The 23818-nt window shown below is 34.2% G+C and overlaps 1 protein-coding gene across 2 annotated transcripts in view; it reads right to left on the bottom strand.

Moving 5' to 3' along the window:
• Positions 1 to 3712: 3712 nt before the first annotated feature.
• Positions 3713 to 23818, bottom strand: part of LOC149792231 (RAD52 motif-containing protein 1-like) — a 37268-nt gene continuing 17162 nt past the window's right edge. For both annotated transcript variants that reach the window (XM_089970769.1, XM_089970771.1), the window contains exons 4-7: positions 23092 to 23211; positions 13928 to 14069; positions 10761 to 10945; positions 3713 to 6183 (exon numbers count right to left, since the gene is read on the bottom strand). In XM_089970769.1, coding sequence (XP_089826895.1) covers positions 6052 to 6183; positions 10761 to 10945; positions 13928 to 14069; positions 23092 to 23211 — 579 coding nt within the window. In that variant the 3' untranslated portion in view covers positions 3713 to 6051. The remainder of the gene's footprint in view (positions 6184 to 10760; positions 10946 to 13927; positions 14070 to 23091; positions 23212 to 23818) is intronic.

Raw genomic sequence — 23818 nt, 5'->3', positions numbered from 1 at the left:
CACTAATGTGAAAGCATATTGATTGCTGTCATTTGAAGCAACAATGACAGATTTTGTAATAATACAGTCGCAAATTGTGGTCAAAAACAAAAAAGGACTATTGGTTTCCATGTTCTTAAATTTCTAAAGAAGAGGCAGAACATTGTGATATGTGGATTATAATCAAATAGTCAAATGATTGCTTTGCTTTGTTGTATGGTGGTTAATGCCATTTCTCTGTACATGATAAGCATACATGCCAGCCAGTTGGCAGTATATTTGTTGAAGAAGCAATAACCCATAGAAATTTACTGGCAAACTTTCTTACATATCCACATTGATCCAGCTAGGACTGAAACTCGTATGACTGGGGGTGAAATGTGTGGGTGATCTATAAAATCAAGTAGCAAAGACCTCTCAGCTTCTGGAGGTGTCCTGCGAGCTTTCCAAAGACGTATTAGAAGCACATTGTCATAAATCTTAAGATTATGAATTGCAAACATAGCTTAATTAAACTTTTGCTACACTGATTTATGATGGAAAAATATGAGATGATGTTGTGGTTATTTTGAGCTTAATGCCATTTGTCAGGACAATTGTAGGCTATAAATGGCAGCTGATACTGCTGGTGGAGTAAGAACATGGAAAACCACTGGGCTACAGGAATGTACTGGCAGCTTTATTGCATACTCACAACACAGACAGAGATGAGATGGCAGTGATCATTAAAGGCAAACACTCCAGACTACTCTAACAACCAGGGCCTCACAATGAAATATTAACTAGAATATGCAGAAATGTGAGGCGGTTGTTGTTGTTGTTATAGGGTTTAACGCCATTTTTCAGCACAGGATAGGCTATACATGGCAGCCAGTATAACTGGTGGAGGAAGAACCTTGGAAAACCCAGGGAGAACCACTGACCCACAAGAGGCTACTTGCAGGCTTTCCCACATACCCATGCTAGCTGAGCCTTCGACTCGAACCCATGCAGACAGAGGTGAGATGACAGTGATCCAGAACGGTGAGCGCTTTAGACAACTCGGGGCCCCAAAAGTTGGTAGGGGTCACATTTAAAGTGGGCATGGTCAGCCATGTAACATTTCCAAGAACTACTGGTTATTTTGTTAACCTATTGGAAATAATTTGGACTAACATCAGGGGTCTGATGTATTTTTTCTGTGTGGTATGTAATTAAAACCAGTGGATAATTTATATGTACTTGAAACCAGTGGATAATTAAATTTATATGTACTTGAAACCAATGGATAATTTATATGTACTTGAAACAAATGGTAATTTATTTGAAGTTAAAACCAATGGATAATTTATATGTAAATAAAACCAACGGATAATTTATATGTAAATAAAACCATCAAGTAAAGAGTCATATAAACTGTATGTTTTGTAAAATAACCCCAAACCCCATACCCCAACCTTTGTTCTATAATACCTATTATTAATAGCATGTAAATAAACAAAAATTTCTTAAAAAATGAAATAAAATGCAATTTAGTAAGTTTCAGTTAGGGCTGTTCCAGTAAAACATACATAGGACCCAGGGAAGGCACTTTTAATATAGAATAATAGTCACCATAGATGCATTTAGAATTTTAATTATTTTGGGTAATCTGAGTACCCTATCATATATTTTCAAAATAGTGCCTGCCCTGTGACGGAAGTACGTTTAAATAGAATAGCCCTTATGTAGCAATACAAAATATATGGCACAGACTTAAACTTGTGACTTCTGTACCATAGTGTAATGTTATATGGTCAAAATGCTGCCAACAAATATCACTGACATCATTAAATTGCATCCAGAAAAATATACAAGAACTGAGCCTCATGTGTTACACTATTCACAACATCACGAGGCTTGAAAATCTATTACACACTGCATGAACAAAATGCAGCAAGGCGAAGGCCATTCATTTATGGTGTGTAATCAATTTCTAAGCTTCACGACTTACCAAATCTTGTAAAATATGAAGCCGAGTTCTTTTAAACATTTAAAAATATTGAATTTCAAGACAGCAGATCTATAGCTTAAACAATGTTTGCAAATTTTGCGGAAACAGAAGAGAAGTGGCTCATGAAGTAAGAACTTGTAGGTGTCTATAAGATTTTAACTGATCTAAATGTTTGTTACAAAGGCTTGGAAAATATCTTAATCAAAGAAACTTGTATTAAAATACACAATATAAGCTGAGACGTAAACTTTTTGCCATATTACTGTGAGAATTAGAAGGACTGACTTTGACCTCATACAACTTTTGCAAAAGGGCATTGATCTAATTGTGAAGTTTATTTTTGTAATGACTACCCATGTTATATCTACAAAAGATCATCAAATGAAGAGATTTTCAGGTAGGCATTTCTGAGCGTTATGGCCCCATTGAAAGAACTTCATATTAGGATGCTTTCTCTCAAATCTTTTCAAATTCTGTTCAACAGAAGAGGCCATTTAATGGTTTCTATTTTTTTTTTTAAATATTAGTCACATTTGAAGGCAAATCAGCATCATTTGTACAGATCGAAAGGCCCTCAGGACAGAATGCTTTCTGGTATATATGTTTTTAAATTGTTCCAGTGGTTTTTGAGAAGAAATTGAAAATTGCAAATGTTGGCAGATTAACAGACATGGAATTACACAACTCGTGGTGCATGAGCAGGGTTCATACTGAACTCTGAATGATAAATTCAAAGACTTTTCCCAAACTTTCAGAGACAGCAAACAAAGATTTCCAATACCTATTTTCGCTAACATTTTGTATACAGGTTATCTGAGAAAACAATGAATGCAAAATACTACAATACTGTTTAAAGATGAAATTAAAACTATAATTAATTTCCTAAAATTGCTTCATAATGATCTGGAAGATAGGTTAACACTCACTGTTATTTCAGAAATATGTAACTTATGCATCCGATTTAATACTAAATAAATTGTTCTCTTAACAGACATCAGCACTGCTTTAAATGCATTATTATAGTTGCAGTTTTTGCTCATCAATCATTTTGGAAAGAGAAGCCATCACTGTCATCTTCTCTGCTTTTCTCCTAAGAGCATTTGACTCTTTTACAAGCACATTGAGTCCTTTAACTCTGCTTCTTATTCCTTCTGAACAGAGGAAGCATGTAGGCTGGCAATATCAGCTTCAAGGCGCAGCTTTTTGTCTTTAAGTTCTTCCACTTCATCCATGGCTAACTCCCATTTCTTTCTTTTTCTGATTTTCTCATGTTCCTCCTCTGCATTCTTCTTATCCAGATAGGCATGGTACTTATGTCTTGCTGAGGAGGAATATGTCATCATTTCATCGCTAATGATGATTTCCAAAGGTCCACCTGCTTTTCTCATTGTGTCAATGATTAACCTTTGAGCATTTCAAGGGATGATTGTCCAATTGGATAACTTGTATCCATTAATTTTCCATACTGAGTCAATATTAAATCGGTACTCTACTTCTCTTCCTGCCTCATAAATAATTCATAACAGTGTGTAGTTACTGTGTACTACTTTGCATCTTACCTTTGGCATGACTTGTAAGGGCTCATTCTCCCATCAAAGCCCAGATGGTTGTCTTTTTATACAATGTACATCAATGTACAATTTACATCTTTTATCCTTTCTCAGATATTCCTTGTATTTCTCTTGTTCAAGCCAGATATCAGTAAAAGAACAAACACCTGGTATTTTTAAACATGATGTGAAACAAAACTGAATACGTAAATAGACTGAACAAATTTTAATCCTCAAGCGTGTTACTTTTGCGCACTTTCTACATAGAGTTAGTGCTTATTCAATGTAACCAAAATTTAATTGGCTGAACAGTCTTGTTAAAAAAAAATCATAAACTAGTGTAATGAACATTCTGATTGGCCAAAGCTGATGAACTCTTCCATTCAAATTGAACGATTCATCAAAAAAAAGAAGCTAGGAAAACAAACTACATCCGAATCTAACGACCTTGGGCAGTTTTATTTGTTATAATAATAATAATAATGAGGACTCTGTATAGCGACTAATCTTTAGAAGCGCTTTACAACATTAGATAACACCTATAAACATGTATAATGATATGAAAAACAAACACAAGGAAATTAGAAAACAAAAGTAACATGCTGAAAGTGTTGTGGTGTTGACTTCCTTTGATGAAGAGTGCATGTGTTGCTAAAGTCGCCACCAAGGCCAATTTTGGATGGCCAAACAAATGCTCATTTGTTATTGCGGCTGCTATGAAACTGAATGGGTCATCAAAAGAAAGAAAGCAGGAAAACTCAACTATAGTCTGACTATACATTCCCATTTGTTTGTACCTCCCTACCGATTTCAATAACGAAAATGGTTAAAGTGATAAAAAGTGCACAGAACTAAGTCAATTGAATCATTGATTTATAATTTATAACTTGACTGTGACCAGAATAGCACTAATACTGGCATCCCCTGCACATTTCATGCTTAACAGTCTTTCCATGCTAACATGGCGCCATATTGTGTTCACAATGGGCTACTTTATTTCCATCCAACAACATAATGACATAATTCATCCTATTTGGTAACTGCCAGATAATTCCATAAATTACCATAACTTTGAGAGTTTGGAATTAAATCCCTTTGCACACATGAACATAGAAATTAAACCATTTGTTAAATTCACGTTTAAAGGCAAATTTTGTAGTCATTCTTTCCCTTTGCTTGATGCAACTTTGGAAATATCAGAAGCAGACCACATATGTATGTACATCTGTAGTCGTGCAAACAACCCATTGCTGAAAATGGACTTGTCCAGGAACTGCAAATGGATCTCAAGCATGTCCAGCTATTATACTGAAAACTTCAGTTAAGCATGAATCAAGATTATGACGGTGTTAGGGCCACTCTACACAGTCAGGTTAAAAATTATAAATCAATCAATGAATTTACTAAGTTCCTTGCAGTTTTTATCACATTAAAGGTTTCCATTATTAAAATCGATAATGGGGTAAAACAAAAAAATTGGTATAGTCAGACTACACATCCAAATCTAACAACCTTGGACAATTTTATTTGTGATTATGGAAAGAAATTTAAAAAATTGGGTTTATTTCAATTTTCAAAGACCTTAGGGTAATCTGCTTGATTTTCCTAAACTTTCAAGGCCTTGAAAATGCTACCTCATTTTCTCGAAACTCACAAAGACCTTCAAAGACCATAAGAACCCTGATGAGGAATACATGTTCATATCATAAGCTCACTTGGCCTTACAACACCTGGTGAGCTAAAAAGGTACTGTTTTGTGTGGGGGAAAAATACACAGTTGAATTGCAAACATTTTGTTCCTGGGAAAAAATATTTACAGCGAAATATGATATTGGTATAGTTAGATATTCTAGGTAATTTTGGGTGTCATGAACTGCTTAATACTATTATTAAGTAGAAATTTTTAACATGTAGGGATTTTTGAATTCATTTCATTCCCATGAATCTGTTTTTGTGCAATAATTTCTACTCGTACTTCAGTCTTGCCAAATACCATTCTTAACCTACAATTCCACACTCTAATATTCGAATTCAGACTTCTGTCACCAGGAAACTGTATTGTCAGGTTTTCATTTGTAAAAGAAACATTTCTGAACTTACAAATAAAAAAGGTGAAGTATGCTCACATAAAGCCTTAAGAACTGAAAATTTCTTTTTTTACAATAAAATTCTTGTATCTTCAATGTTAGCCTTTTCCAGATCCCACATAAGACACTTTGTTTCTAGCAATGCCTATCTTCTTTTAGAGGCTAGGGCAAGTGATTTATTTCTACAACGATAAGCCCACCTCATTGACCAAATTCTATCAAGTCATATATGTGAATTGTTAACAATAATTGGCCCATCCCCCTGCTTTTCCAATCATGTACACAGCAGTTATGAGAGAAATAATGTAGGACTCAAAATGTTCCCTAGTTTCTCTATTAAGAGAAATAAAGTACATTTCTTTCAAGTTTCCTCTTCTAATTGTCCTTATGAGAGAAATAAAATACATCTCTTTCAAATTTCCCCTTCTAATTGTCCTTATGAGAGAAATAATGTACATCTCTTTCAAATTTCCCCTTCTAGTTGCTGAAGAATATCCAGATTATTGAGATCAAGGTCTTCCATTGTCACTGCAATGCTTTCAGCTTCCACGTCATTTTCTCCATCTAACCCTGGATCATCATCCAAATTATTCACCTGTGGGTTTGAAATTTCCAGTATTAGTTCCTTAGAAAGCTATTTATTGTAATACTATTTCAATTTGAAACAAAATTAAAACATTCAGTATTGGGAAAAATATATCTTTGTTAAGAATCCTCTTCAACTGATAGTCACTAAATGTGTCCAAGAATTTAAAGTGTTGGTTCAATTAATAAGAAAATGTTCAAAATTTCCAGGTAACTATTAACAGCAGAATCTATATGTAGTAGATTTGTCTAATAATTTAGGTGGGTATTCTGTTAATAATATGTCAATTTCCAGCTATTTACAGGAGTAGGTAGGTAGGTAGGTAGGTAGGTATTTATGCATGCATGCATATGTGTATAAGGTTTAATGTCAGATCAGTACAATATTGGTATATAGTAACAAGCATGCTTAGGTGTTCCAAACACATGGCATACAGAGATAAATATTACATAGGAATTTAAAAAAATATAAACCTCCTTTAAACAGCCCAAAATAATATTTAGTTGGGGCATCATCACAGGTTACCTCCATTATGTTTCACTTACAATTAATTTAGGTCCACACTAACACTGAATTTAAAATTGACACTTAATGACCAATAACTATTGTTAACCTGGTTAACAGTAAAACTAGATCCTATATACACATTATAGAATTTGGCATTAATGTAAATTTTAATATTCTTACATTTTCAAGCTTTGCTAATGCTACTGTCAACTCCCCTGATTGATATTTTAAACCAATATCAGGTTTTATATCAAACAAATAATAATTTTAAAACAAAACAAGAGACCAGGTGGGCTTGTTATTGCTCACCTGACTTACTGTATTCTGCAACGTCAATACTGTACAAATAAGCCATATAATTTAGGTGAAAATATTTTCAATCTGGCTTCTAGAGAAGCCAAATGGTTCTTAGGAAGGTCCAGAAAAATGCTAGTTTGAAAGAACATGTAATACAGTGTGACCCTGCTATAACACGGTAGTTGGGAGCCATAGAATCCGACTGTGTTATGAACCGAACCGTGTTAGAGGTGGGGTAATAAAAACGTGTGCGAAAATGCATGCTTCACTGGCACAATTACCATTTTAGATCAATGTATATTAAATGAGAAAAAAAATTTGCAGTGATAACAGAAATTGCATCTATATTACTTTATTCAGAGAACCATGCATTGGTACATACACGTGTATAGTTTATAAATACATGTCTAATCTATAGCATGACTAGAGTATCAACACCGTGTACTCACCAGCGAATCTCATAACATACACTGAATCCAAAATACAAGTATTTCCATCGAAAATATCCACACACAGATGTAAAATATTCAATAATTTTGTCACATATCATTATGTGACTGAATTCAAGGGAAAAAATAACAAAAATTATGTAACGGGTGTATGTAACAAATGATGAAACAGTACATCCAAAGGTTAATTAACGGTGTCTGTATAAATTTCATACCACTAAATTTCTCATCCGTCAATTGTAATACATTATTATTGCTTGAAAAACTCTGTGATTTTTAGCTGCTTTCTGGTGCTGTCACGTTTGCTCATGGCAAATCAATTATATTTCTCAGCTGAAGAATTCAAACATAGTCGATATCTTGTGTCTCCATTCATCTCAAAGCACACTCTAAACCTTTGACTGCTTCTGTTGCTAATGGTGGACTATCCTCAGGTGTGGTGTCCTCGCTGTCTACATCAGAAGCATCAACATTGTCAGCAACACAATTGGTGTTATTGAACTTAATATTTTGAATAATTTCGGCATCCGAAACGTGTTCTGCAACTGGGCAGTCCTTATCAAAATTGAGCCAGTCATCAACACTTTCACGTGACTGCATCAGCTCCCCAAATGCCCTCTCAGCCTTGAACACATCATTCTCAGAAAATCCATCAAATAAACTACTGTCATCATCACTGATGTTGCCTGTTTTCCTGTGTGATAGTAAATGCTGCCCCAAGTCCTTTCTCCTAGCAGTTCTCAATGCAGCATGGCGTAATGACATCCCAAGATTTGCCACCATGGTACATTACTTCTTTCAGATTTAAACTTTTTAGTGTCACCTGGACTGAGGTTTCATTGCAAACAATCTTTTTCACAAGTTCTCTTCGATAATTCATTTTAAAAACTGATATTACGCCCTGGTCCAGAGGCTGAATCCTGGAAGTTGTATTATTTGGGAGGAAGCTAGCTTATATTTTCCCATCCTTACTAACCAGGCTGTCTGCAGGTGGGTGTGCGAGGCAGTTGTCCAATAATAACAATGCATTCGGCTCCATCTTCAGATTTCTGAGGTGTGATCGAACTGCTGGTACGAATTCATTTTGAAACCATTTTTCAAACAAAGCAGCTGTCATCCATGTTTTTTTTTTGTGGCATCATATGTAAATGGTAGGATCTTCACATTCAAATGATGGAAGCACCTAGTAGATTTGAATTTTTCAATACATAGTGGTTTAAGTTTGTGTCGTCCCGTTTTATTGACACAAAACAGCAACGTTAATCGCTCCTTTATTTTCTTAAACCCTTCATGTTTATGTTCATCTTTTTTCACAGCTAGGGTGGTGTCAGGCATCATTTTGTAGCACAATCCAGTTTCATCAAAATTGTAAATCTGCTCTGGGGAATATCCACCTTTCTCTATTATTTCCCTCAATTCACCTTAATAGTTCATAGCAGCATCAGAATCTGAAGAGAGAATTTCTCCAGAAACTATCATGTGACTAATGCCATGTCGCTTCTTAAAACAGTTTAGCCATCCATTGCTTGCTTTGAAGCTGGAATCTTGCCCATGTAAGTCGGTGTGTAATTTTTCGGCTTGTGCCTTTACAATTGGTCCTGATAAAGGCACTCCTTCAGCTCTACTCTGCACAAACCACTGATATAGGGCTGCATCAAGTTGGGTGTCTCCTGCTAGTCTTGCATTTTGCCTCATCATTCCCTCACTTTCATGCATATCCACAACCGTCTCTCTTAATTTTGCTTCTTCCTTCTTTTATCCTCGAACTGTTGATTCATTCACACCTAAATCTTTAGCTACTTGTGACTGTTTAACACTGGACTTAATCCTGTCCAATGCTTCAATCATTTCTTTAACAGTAAACGCTTTACGTTTCCGTTTCCCATTTTCCATTCAAACTGTCTACTAATTAACACTTTTAATCCTATTGGTTTGAAAGACTACAGCAAGAATAAATGTCATTAAACAATGGGGGTATATTTGTAGGAAGTGAACGACATTATTTACTAGTCAACATATTTCATAAAACAACACCGCCAAGCCACGCGCACATGTTGGCAGCTTTTGTTTATTTGATGTTTTATAAATTGTTGCCCCCTAATTTGAACAAGTTTAGCTTGGCAGTTGACTTTGATGATGAGCAATGTACATAAATTATTGATTTATAAATTCTGGCGAGAATCTTTTATCAACCGCTGCATTGGTTGTTGCTTAGTTGTGTATGCAATTTAGAGAACATGTCGGATATTATTAGAGCAACGATTGTATATGGAATGCATTCAAGACAAACACAAAGTAGACATGATGGCTTCATTGCTCAAGGATCAGTAATAATAATATTAACACTTATGAGCTGTCATTTTTCAACAATAAACAAAGATCAAAGTTCTTAAAAGGCCCAGCCACTGGTTCGGATACTCATATTTCCGATGTTTATTTTGGCACAAAAACTGTAAGAAATTGGTTAAATTTTTAAATTTTAGGAGGCACACAACGATTATTTTATATTTGAATTCGTATGCAATTTCCTCCCCAAAATGATAATAAATTTTCTAAACGTTCCTTTTCGCACTTTTAAGAAGAGTATCAGAATAATACATGTATATGATATTTCAGCCACAATCGTCTTATATTCGAATTTATATGCAATCTCTTCTCGAAAATGATAATAAAACTCTTTACGTATTTTATTTTTCATACTTATAAGAATTTTTTGGTTTTTGAGAAAAATACCTGTAATAAGATACCTGAAATTTCAGGAGCCATGCCACAGCCGTGTTATATCCGAATTCGCATCATAACGGAGCGCATTATAGTGGGGTCACACTGTATAAGTTAAATTATTCTTACGTTTTATTTAAATATGCCAAGAAATAATTTAAATGTCAAAAATCATTTTACCTTTGTTTTGCTAAGGAGGCCATGTTGTTTAGATTATATGCCACATTTGTGTATATCCTCTGAATGGTGTATAAATGAATGGTGTATAAATCATTTCTCAATCCAAACGTTTATTTTGTAATAAATGTGCATTTTGAAAATTCTACCCTTGTCTTGCAAAAGAAAACTATAATTTTCAATGCACTCACATTTCAGATTAATTCAGATTTGATTGTTGTACAATTTTACATTTGACAGTGAAAAGTTTGGATCCTGCTGGGAGTTGAATAGGGCAAATGTTCGATTCTTATACATGGATCAACCCAGTCTGGCTGGTGTGTCGTGGTGCAAGGCATTTTACACTCCATTTGGCTTGGCATTAAATAACACACCAAACCAAGCACTGCTCAAATCCAATTATTTGTTACATGTGTATTCACTTTGGAGTCTTACTTTTATCACAGCTTCCTCTTCCTGCAGCTCTTGTGGCAATATTTCTGGTTTGGTCGTATCTATTTCCACTGTTACTTTCCCATTTGACAAAAAAATAAGAAGCACTCGAGAAAATGAATTTTCCAGTGCTCTCTGGAAAGCTAGCTTCTTGCACTTGCATACTGCTCTACCCCTACTTGCTGGGTCTGCAAAGATAGGATGACATAAGTGAAAGAAATAAAAGGTAATAACTAAACACAGATCAAAGCACTGAGTATACTGACGTTCCTGATGTTTGAATGTTTGTTTTTGTGGGGTTTAATGCCATTTTTAATTACACAACAGGTTATAGACAGCAGCCAGTGTATTAACTAGAAGAACTTGGTAAAATGCTAGGAATAACTACCAACCCATAGGACACTACTGGAAAGCTTTCTCACATACCAACAGTTGCAAAGCCAAGACTCAAAACCACACTAACAAAGGTTGAGGTCATTGATCTGTAAAGGTGACCACCTTAGACCATTTGGACAGCTGGGGCACCATTCATGTGGTTTAAGTAACACTAATTTATGTAAGCTCTGATAGAAGAACACAGATCCAGAGACATTGCTATACAGGGTCCTTCCACTACTGTAACAGTGTAAGCGTACTGCACTAAATGATCTAATACTATATTTCTAGTTTCTTTCCTTTGTATGTAATAGGAGCATTTATATTAACATTTCAAACAGTACTACAGCAATTAATGTGCTGACTTCCTTTTAAAGCCATTTTTAACTAATGCTTCAAGTATTACCATCAGTGTCACAATAGCCATGGAAGTAACTACCATCAGGTCCAATCACATGCCTAAATTTGAGTTGCCTCCCTTGACAATAAATTTATTTCAAATGCCAGTGGATCCATACACTATTACTAACTTTAATAAAATCATATAGTTTCTTACTATGACAAATATTTTCAGTGCAGAGCATGGTTAGGTTGACCAATGCTCTAATACCCTAAGTGCTTGTGACACCCCTGATTACTTACATAAGCTTTCCTACACAAGTCCTTTCATTAGAGTTAAATTGCAGGGCAAGTTACCAAATTAGGCTGGTTGATTAGGGGATCATCATCAAGGGGAATACAGTTTTTTTAATTTATTTAATATAGAAGGTGTGAAGTGAAAGTAGCCAGGTAAATCTATTTTTTAAAAATCTCATCTTGATTATTGTAAAAATTACACTGCTTGTAATTAATCAATTGCAATATGAATTTACATTCATTTTATTAAGATTTAAAAATCCATTATCAATCCAGCATTGGATTGGTTAACATTTCCATCAAATTGTTACATCTGTCTAAAACTGAAGAGGTACTCTTTTACAATTATTCATTTGTAGACATTTTCTAAATGTTTTTGAGGAAATTTGTTCATGAAGTAAATCCAATAAATGAAACATTCATAATTGTCTTCCTTTATTTAATTTTGATCTTATTGGATTTGCAAATTGTTTCAAAATATAATAGACTATAAGAGTGATATATTTAGAAAAGTACTAATGATGTTTAGCCTATGATTTTACAGGCAAGGCAGCTGTTGTTGTTTTGTGATTAATGCCATTTGTCAGCACAAGATAGGCTATACATGGCGAACAGTAAAACTTGTGGAGAAAGAAGCAGGGATAACCCCAGTAAGAACTATCAGCCCACAGAACTGAACATGGGAGATGACCACACGTGGAAGAAGGAAGTGAAATTAACAAAATTAATAAATACATTACTTTTTAAAAACACAATGATGACATAAAATTGCAAGCCAAACTACCCTGGGTAAAGATTAAAATATGTACAGTGAAACTCCTTAAAGCCAAAAAACCATAGGAACCTCCCACGAAATGTTGAATTTGATAAGTTTTAGTTTTGCCGAGTTGTTTTACAGATGTGAGAAAAAGTCTTTTTCGAAACACATGGTAAGAGAGGGAGAGATTGGGTGGAGGTAGAGAGAGTATGTAATTATAACAATCTCAAACGTCAGTGTCTGTGTCTAAGTGTGCACAATATGAAGAAAGCTGGGGTGGTCTTTTCTAAATGTATTTAATGAAGCGTTAACTGAAATTCCTTCCAAAATTTATATCATGTCACAATGTAGAAATAGTTTTTGTTACAAGAAATATCAGAGAAAGAGATACTATTATAACTGTACTATAAGTCCTTCATAATTATGAATTATACTCTACAACATTTAAATACTCCATATAATTAAAAATGTTCACAGATCAAGGATCTGGCTTAAAGTAGACATGGAGTGTAGTCTGTTGTTCTCTTAATCTTTATTTAACTAATATGGCTTTTGTTAATGACTCCATTTCTTGTGCAGCAACCAAATTATGAGGCCTTAGCAACGACAAGTTTTTAAAGCTCTGTACATAATCAATAATTTCCAGATATGTCATTGAGAATATGTCTTTTAAAATATCGCTTTGTCGACCTATGTTGAAAAAGCATCAAATACAAAGCCACATAACTGGTTAATAATGCCCTGATATTTAATTAAAACAACAAGCAAACAATGTTCAATTGATAATGTATGCAGTCAAATAGTATCAATCAAATTATATAATTGGCAAATAAACATGGTCTTTCTTAAATGGGCTCACCTACAATCATTTAGTTCTTAATAATATGCCTTAAAAGCTGGCTCTTTTTTGTGGTGTAAAGAATTCATATTAGCATATTCACAGTCCTAATCTGTGCTGGCATGCATGACACATATTGTTTTAACCACATCTGCACCTGGGGATATTTTCTGCGTTGTTCTCAAATATCAGCCCACAACATTACCTGCTAACTGTAATTAACCTGTTCCAGCATGTGTCCAGAATTTAGCAGCTAAAACATATTTCAAAGCTTGAAATGAACTTCTGTGTTATGGCTTTTGTATTAATGTAAAATTGAAATTAGGGATTTAATGCGGGGTATTCAGAATTGAGTTTTCAGTTTACTGGGTAAATTATATCAACAATGAAAAAATTCAGGACTAAAAACAAATTTTGGTCTTGAGGTTTTGCTTTTGAGGAGTTTCAGTGAATAAGTATATATTTTATTTTTGAAATCTTTTCATAAATAAAAAGGAACAAGAGGGTATAGAGACTTATTCTGAATCTAAGTGTTTAACCGATGTATAACATAAAATGTAATACCCTGCTTAATATAGGACTCTTGCCATGCTCCCATTCCATCTGTATGTAACTTCTGATGTGGAAAGTCTAATCTAACAACACATACGTACTTCACTGAAGGCGTGTCATTTACTGACTCTGCTTGACCTGTCTCTTCGTATAACTGGAAAAAGGAAATATAGTCAGGTGTGCTGTTGTTCTTGGCAAGAAAATAATTGGATTCTTTTGTCAGATGAAAAATTACTGCCAAAGTTATAATGTGCCATATTTTACCTACTTATAATGCCCCCATCCCCTAAAATCTTTTCCTACTACTCATCTTCAAGTATGCCAAAATAAAAAAACACTACAATAACTGATACATGTATACAGCAATATTAAAGCTAGTGATATGTTAGGAAATGCCCCACCCCAGTGCCTGAAACCAAATCAAGCCAGGTACAAGGAATGGACAGATAGACAAGGGTAGCATTCTACATCTGTCATGGTGCAGCATAGTCCAATAAATCTGACCTGAAACCTTTGTTGGTATCTTGGGTGTTTAGGGGTCTGATCTCACCTATTCCTAATGCTCTACAGTTATTGCAGACATATTTGTCTGAAATACAAAAGTGCACATATCAATCATTTGTAAATACCAGTGTTTCTCACGGCTCAAGTTGTAGTCGGCTGAAGGGGACATTTGGCAACCTGTATAACATATTTCTATATCAAATCCGATATTTTGTCAGTTTGTAAATCCATGTGAAATGACACAACCCTACCCCCTACCTCCTGTTCTTATTTTAAATGACCAAGCTACATCATTGGATAATTGGCCGTTCCATTAATAATTTTGAGGAACAGATCAGAGGCAACTTCAATCACTCTGATTGGTTGTTTTGTAATTGTGACTTGAGCATCTGTGTATCTGTCCTGTGATTGCCATTTGATGAATATCTCATCATGCAAGAATTATCATTATTCAGCAATGTATCATATTAAAAAATGAATCTTACCTGACAGTGTTCTCAGCAATTTGGATTACAATGCAGAAAAATATTCTGCCCATCGTGATATCTGATGCATTGGTAAACCATGATGATAGTGGGATGAAAAGTCTGGACACTCGTGTCACATGAACAAATTAACCATTTCAAATGAGTGAAGTCACACCTGAGACTGCAGTATTACAAAATTCAAACACAATGTACAATAACCACAACAATGCTATCTGACTGTACCAATTAAAAACTCAACTTTTCGTCTGATTTGCAAGCCAGGCTTACAGCTGACATCTGTTTGTGTGTATGCCATTGACAATCTGCCAGAAATACTTTGCTTATCCTGCATCTGTGTCCTTCAACTCTCATTATGAGATGCTTAAGTTGTAAAGACATGTCCTTTTTGAATATATCTAATAGGTAAACATCTTTTGGATCATTATTATACTGTACATTGATAATACAACTAGATATACATGCATGGACATGAACAAAGCTCAGTTTAGGCTGTATTTTATCTTTGATGAAATAAATCTGTTTCTATTGCACTTGAGGAGACCACAGAAAGCAGAAGTAAAATACAGTTAAGGTTGATTTCAGACTGACTCTTGGACACATTCCAATCTGCATTACTGAACAGAGTTCACTCATTGCCAAACAATCATAAGACAATCAATCTCACTGGCTGACATAAATGTCTTAATGATTTTGATTAGCTTGGGAACCAACTGATAACACAGAATCAATGATCATGCCTAGAAAATGTAAAGAAGAGAAGATGAAAAACATTAGTAAAAGTAATGCCATATTTATTTCCAATAAATATTGGACAGACTGTGAACTCAAGAAGTGATTTTTTTTTTAAAATATAGAGGCGAATTGGTACTCACACTTTTGAATTGAAATTCTGCTATCAAAAGCTCGCAGCAGGGAAGATTGACATGTGTTGGAATTTTCAACAACAAAAACACAAGAGAAAGGTGATGTACTTGCAACCCCTGTTTTTATAAATGTCTAGACTATTAAGCTCCACTATTTCATTCCTGGAACAAACACTTTATATACAAACTATGCTTTTGTATGATCTACAATAACAAAGAAATTGTACAGTAGCTTACAAACTTCAGTGTTCTTTAAAGAAACTGACTCACCAAAGGTTATGTAAATGAATAAGTTTTTCAAAGGCAAATGAGGTCACTTAAAGAAGTGTTTTTCAGTATTATTAGTAAATTAGCATGATGTATAATGTGTGATACAACAAATTCTTTTCAACTTCAGCTTTTCCTAGAAATGCCATATTCTATAAGAAACATGTATATACTTTAAAAAAAGAATTAGCATAAAAAATTCCTCTTAAGCATAAAAAAGAAATATATTATTTACAAGTGCATCCTGATTCAATGCCAGCCACATCTATGTTCGTGTACATGGTTACTAGTGTTGTAACATTTACAGGCAGTAAACTAAACTAAGTCATTTACAAATGTAGATGTTGTGCCCCTATTCACTGATATGTTCCTCAATATTGATCAAACAGACAATGCAGCCCAGTAATTTGAAATAATGACAGGAGGTAGGGCTGATATTCCAAATGGATTTACAAGTAGTCAGAGTGTCAAAAAGCCACTTCAATCAACTCAAGAGTCACAAGAAATATTTATAAGACTGTCTAACAAGATGTGTACACGTTGCAGACAATTATGTCTGCAATAACTGCAGCACCTTCTGAACAAGTGAGATCAAACTCAAACGACCCAACAAACAAATACGGGGGGGGGGGGGGGGGCGGATTTTATTGGACTAGAAAAAGCATAAAGCTGAGAAGCAAAATATTATTACTAAAGTGAACTGTTATCAAGAGGCATGTAAAGTAAAAGTGTTATGCAAGGGAAATTCTAAACAGCTAATACATTTTCAGTGTGCAAAGGGAAATTCTGAATCTTCACATATTTCCATTACATAAGGGAAATTCTAAATAATTAAAACATTTTCATAGTGCAAGGGAAATTCGAAATAGCTAAAACATTTTCAATAAGCAGGAGAAATTCTAAATAGTTAATTAAAAAAAATATTTTTTTTCGCTACTGGCCCTAGCACTTGTTTACCCCCACTGGTAAAACAAAATTCCCAAATATGTTTTGTCTATCAAACTGAACTGGTTTAGCCCAGTACTTGATGTGCTTAGTATATTATATATACTAACCACTATAATAATTGTTTTTTTTCCTGTCCCAGTACTTATGGTAAAATTATTTTTCACCTAGGTCATATGTACCAAGACTTAAGAAACAAAATAAATTTGTATTGAATTTGTGACCCCCCCCCACTGCATGTTACAATACAACAGATAAACAAAACGTTTATTTGATAATAAAATGAAAGAAACTAACCTTGTATTGTATATTCATTTATTCCTTTTTATATCATGAGCATTAAAGAATAAAATATATCCATAAACTCAGTATATGTATTGCAGACTTCCATACTGTAGCATGTATCACTTATGTCCATTAATGCATGACGTTGTTCATTGACATGAACATTGAGAAATAAATTGTGTTTGGTTGTACTCAAAGGTTTGAATGTGTTATCTGACTGAAAATTGGATCTAGCAAGATTGTAAACGAGAGGGAAATAATCAAATGATCACCTGCAGACAGCTGCTATTCACACATAATATGGCGTTATGCGCAAAATAACCAAGACTGAATTATATCCAGGTAAACTATATGACAGTATCTCGCTAATAAAAATCATTATTTTAAAATACATTCACTTGAGTGCAAGTGACACTCTTTCTGCTAGCATGGGTTACAAAAAGTATCATTATAGCAAGTTATTGTTGTGTTTACACTAAAACCTGTTATGACAGACTGCCCCGTATGCCAACAAAAAATGGTCTCTCAAGACAGGTGGTCTTTCATAGCAGATTTGTACAAAAAGACCAGTTTCCAAGGTCCAGTTTCAGAACAATTTCAAGAAAAATAACCACAATCACTGTACATATATTCTATGCATTCATCTAAAAACAAAATTATATAGCAATAAAGATATACTTCTATCATTAAATATAAAATCACATTTACATTTGAAGATCACTTATTTTAGCATATGAAATTATTTCTAAATTACTCGTTTTCCTTTATAACAACCTAAATTTGTTTTACCGACATTTAAACCACTTTTTTGCGAGTGGTCTGCTCTTTTTCACTTCTTTCAGTTACAATAATTATTTTCTCCAGCCTTAAAATTTGTCTCTTTTTAGTTGGAGGTTCACCCATTTAAGGATCTAGGTGTTCAAATTATTAGTGCTCAGTTGTAATATCAAACATAAAGATGGTTTTGACTGAGCTGTGGGAAAATATGAAAATATATACATGTGCATTGCATATCTAACAATTAACAAATTAAAAAGAAACAATTATCTCATCCAGAAACAGAAACATTTACTCAGCGACAAAAGTCAACGGCTTCATTCAAAGATGACATACAGGGATTAACTCTATAAGCAAAGTGTGTAACCCAGTCACACCAATTTGAATAGATAACACCTTTGTGATTGGGATGTAATCACTTAACATCAGTGGGAAACACAATAAACATCAAAAGTCTTGAACACTATCAATCGAATCCCACAAACAAGTCTCTCTTGCTGGTTTAATAGACAATGACCTTATTCACCCCCGGCAATACGGACTAACTCTACAGACAAACAATTTATGCGACCACTACGTCAACTTTGGCACTACAATGGCAATTCGTGACATGTACATTAGCTTTGTTTACAGGCTGTATCATCTATAAATGGCAGCAACAATCCTTTTATTAAATATTCCTTTTATGTTTGTTTTTCATCAGAACAATCATTACTAATCAAGTGGTCGTTGTAACAATTGATTACATATAGGTCAGTGGTGTCTGTCAGTTCTCTCGATACTGTCGTTGATAGAGATGTCGGGTCCTACGATAAGGCCGGGAAGCAGGCTAAGTGTGGGAACAATTAGTCTGGTTTCCTGCTTTTTATGCTCCCTGCATCACTCACCCCATATAAATAGCAGAGAACACAGGAAGCATACAAAGCAGGGAACCAGACTAGGAAATAATCTACATATACTTTAGTCTGGATTACAACAGAAACTATAAAACACTATAGGCATAGCTAAAAAAAAATTCAGACATTGGTAGTCAGCCTAATTTATTAAAATTTTCTAAAATTTAGAACGGTATGAGTGGTCGTTTCTACAGGGATTAAATAAAGGTCGGTGGAGTTTATCATTTTTGTGATGCGGTAATTCACAGCAGTGTCGAAATGCATATTTTGCCAAGACATTGCGGTCACTGGTCATGTTCAGCAGGTGGTCACTCACAATAGAGCGTTTATATAATAAAATAGATCCATGTATTACAATTGTGGTCAAAAATGACAGGTGGTCGCTCATAGCAGTTTTTACTGTACTCTTTACCCACAGACATTAATGCCTGTTTGTATTAATTATAACTACAGATGCCAAGCAAATAGAAGCCTGGGTGGTGAATAAGCAAAGAGCAGTAAACTCATTGTTTGAACTTAGTCCTTGCAGTTTCCATTTCAGCTGATGTTGTGCCTCAAACAGTAATTTTTCACAGCAAGAGAAAGCCAAAAATGAAAAAATATTCATGCACTGAAAGAATTGATTGTATGTGTGCAGGAGAAGGGTTGTGTTGACGAGAGGATCCTGTAGTGGATTAAAGAGTTTTATCTCAATTACATAGTTTTTTATTTTTTAAAATAAAATTTTAGTTAGAGTGCATTTTCTGACATGTAATTTTTGAATGATTTAAAAGGTGTCCCACAACTTAAGACTCCAAAAGACTGTGTCCCAGAACATACAGTGCACAAAAAAAAATTACTTTAAAAATTAATTTATAGTGTCACAACAAATATGGTAAATATGGTATATCATATTGTTTTGTTTTAGTATTTATTTTATTTAAAAAACTACATACCTACCGTAATTTTAAACCAGTGCAATAGGAACCACTATTTTTTTTATACTTATGCAAGCGCAATTCTAAATAGATTCTACATTTTCATTATACAAGGGTATCCAAAATAGTTACATTTTCATTATACAAGGGTATCCAAAATAGTTACTACATTTTCATTACACAGGGGTAATTCAAAATAGTTACTACATTTTCATTATACAAGGGTATCCAAAATAGTTACATTTTCATTATACGTAAGTAAACCAAAATAGTTACTACATTTTGATTATACAAGGGTATCCAAAATAGTTACTACATTTTCATTATACAAGGGTATCCAAAATAGTTACATTTTCATTATACTTAAGTAAACCAAAATAGTTACTACATTTTGATTATACAAGGGTATCCAAAATAGTTACTACATTTTCATTATACTTAAGTAAACCAAAATAGTTACTACATTTTCATTATACAAGGGTATCCAGAATAGTTACTACATTTTCATTATACTTAAGTAAACCAAAATAGTTACTACATTTTCATTATACAAGGGTATCCAAAATAGTTACTACATTTTCATTATACTTAAGTAAACCAAAATAGTTACTACATTTTCATTATACAAGGGTATCCAGAATAGTTACTACATTTTCATTATACTTAAGTAAACCAAAATAGTTACTACATTTTCATTATACAAGGGTATCCAGAATAGTTACTACACTTTCATTATACAAGGGTATCCAAAATAGTTACTACATTTTCATTATACAAGGGTATCCAAAATAGTTACTACATTTTCATTATACAAGGGTACCCAAAATAGTTGCTACATTTTCATTATGCAGGGGTAATTCAAAATAGTTACTATGTGGCATTGGAAAAGCTACTCTGCATGATAATAATGTATTGAAAGTGATGCTGAAACCAAGTTGCCAGCAAATATGCTGGGTCATATCCAGGTCTAGTACGATTTAAATTACAGTGTGTAACAGAAAGTAATACTGCCATTGTGATAGAACAGACCAAGCTGCCATTTACAGTTTCCTGTTGAACCGATTTTACCCTTATTGTAACATAATTCATGGGTGATATGAAGGTATACTACATTATGATTAAGGTCATCACATACTGAGTTCTGTTCAAAGCAGACAGCAAAACCACAAAAACAGAGTATCCTGCAACCTTAAATCATTTAATCACTTATTCTCATCTAAACAGAAATCAAGATAAGTCAATTAAGCATCAATTATATTATAAAACAAAATTTAGCTAATTTAATGAGATCCACAACCATAAACATGATACCTATGATGTCAAGGTTACTTGATGGTGACTGATCACTTTGACAGTCTCAAGCTAGCAACATAGACTACAATACATACCCAGAGACTATCCTAGCAAGATGACTTGTGTGACAAAGTCAACTTATACGAACAATCTTTGTGTGCGTGTGTCTGTGTGTGTGTGATTTGGAATTTTAACATAGCTTTAACATTTTTTCAGTCTTATCGCTAAGATGTCTGCAGTGTGGCAGTTTATAGTGATGTCTAGCACTTGGGCATCATGCCACAGACATGTAGCATCATGTCCCACCAAGTCACATTATCCTGAAAACAGGCCAACCAGTCCTAGCACTAACCTCTTAATGCTGAGTCAGCTGTTAGTACCATTGTTGTGATTCTTTGATATGACTCGGCTGGGGTTCAAACCATTGACCTCCAGCATCCAAGGTGGATGCTCCAACCACTTAGACTATTGAAGTGCTCACCATCAATCTTTTCCTTGATCTACTGTGAAGCAGAAATCAAGTCGTCTAAAAATCACAATTATCAAATCTTTTGGGGTGATTATGGAAAGGTTTTGATCGAGCTTTAGCGCACTGGAGTGGCAAATGGTTACAGCATGGATGACAGAATATACAAAGTTTATCACTTGTGTCGTGCCACATTAAACATCTATACCCACAACCAAGACTCACAAGTTTGTTCTGGATGAATCTGCACCCTAGGCAAGTACTTCCTTTGGTTCTTTTGGAAAAAATACAGAGTCCCCAGAATGGCATCCCATGGACAGTTACCCATGTAGTGTGCCCCTTCACGATGGTCTTGCCTGGAGCTATTCAGTCCGATTAACTAACAAAGAAACAAAATTTGACATCACAAACCATTTTTCTTTCCCCTCTTACAATGACATCTACCTCTACCTTCCGGCCAAAAAATCAACAGGTTTCGTTCCCAACCCACGTGCAAGTTATCCACAAAGTTTGATCCAGGTCTGTTATACAAGTAAAAACTAATTCCATTGTGCAGGAACAATTGTAATTCTGTCAGTCAGTTACCTTAGCTTTTAACTTTTGACCCACAAGTCGATAGGGTTTCTCCCTTACCCAAAGTGCAAAGTTATGTAATTGTAGATTGTGGAGAACTCAAGTCATTGTACAGAAAATGACTGGTAACAGATGGATGGACGGACATCACACCAAAAACCAAAAAATGAAACATCTGTGTTTCTGGACAGCCAACCATCAATTTCAATGCTGACCCTAGCACTTTTTCCCTCCACATGGTATTTAAAAAAAAATCACATTAAATATATATAATGTTGAAAAAATAATAACCTGCCAACCCTAATTTTAAAACCAGTGCAATAGGAAATACACATACTTTCTTCTTGGCATAAAAAGCTTAACTATTAATAATAATAATAATAATATTAATAATAAAGAAATAATTATACAATAAATAATGCATGAATATCATATAAAACATGCAGATTCTGATTTTTTTTCTCATGTAAAATGTGATTTCAAAATTACTGGAGGCACTAAAATAGTCACTGCAGCCTATATCTTTGTTGTGCGGATGAATGCCCTTGTTATTATCAGATTATTGTGAGGTTTCAAGTAATTCAGCCATACCGGTGCTCCCCTATGCCTTTTTTACAGGTTATCAAACAAATCACATATTAAGTTGGTGTGCAGTTAGTGTTATAACATAAAGAAAATACTTCTTTTGTATTGAAGCTACTAAAATAAGTACTTTCATTTATATTTGTACATTCAGAGCACCAATGTCTGTTATATTATGTTGAACTGCCCACTGAATCTGGCAATTTGATTATTTTATATTTTTTTCCAGACCAAAGTAAGTATTCTGCTGATGCTGACAAGATTAAAACAAAATAAAATGCAAAGTCATGGTATCCGTCAAAATTCTTCCTTCCACTTACCAGTTTAATTTGTGAAGACCAGCCATTAAAACCAAGGTAATAGTTTGCAAGTTCCCTGCATCTTGTGAAGTGCAGAATCGGACTTTCTTGGACTTTCTTCTTTCTCTTTGCAAAAGATATCTTAAAAAGAAATCCTAAATATATTAAGTTGTACTAAAAATTGATTTATTTTTCTGTCGGTATAATTTTTTCCAGCTTTTGTGAAAATGATATTTTCATTGGTGCATAAATCTACTAATACAGGAAGATATCCCACAATTAGCACAGAGACATTAGTATCTGTTCATACGGTATTCACCTGTTTTCAGTGTGAGTATTTTTTCTTGGGTCTGTAAAATCATGCAGAAAGTGGAGCAGATTGACTAACTGAGTACTAGATTTAGTTTTTTATTGAGATATTAACAAATAAGTGTGGGGATCCAAGTGGCAGATTGGTCTAAAGCACTCTCCATTAAGTTACAACAACAACAACAACAAATGAGTGTGTGTGTGTGTTCTGGGATTTTTAAGATAACTTTAAAAACATTTCAGTCATACTGCTACAATATCTGCAGTTTATACTGATGTCTAGCACTGAGGCATCATGCAGCAGACACGTAGCATTATGTCCCACCCAGTCACATTATCCTGACACCAGGCCAACAAGTCCTAATACTAACCTCTTAATGTTGAGCATCAAGCATGTGTTTAATCCAACCTGGTTTGGGTAAGACTTTCTTTTATGTGT

This window comes from Sinohyriopsis cumingii, chromosome 9, assembly GCF_028554795.1.
Source record: "Sinohyriopsis cumingii isolate HCF-2022 chromosome 9, ASM2855479v2, whole genome shotgun sequence".
NCBI classification, from domain to species: Eukaryota; Metazoa; Mollusca; class Bivalvia; order Unionida; family Unionidae; genus Sinohyriopsis; species Sinohyriopsis cumingii.
This window is presented reverse-complemented; position numbering and strand designations above follow the sequence as displayed.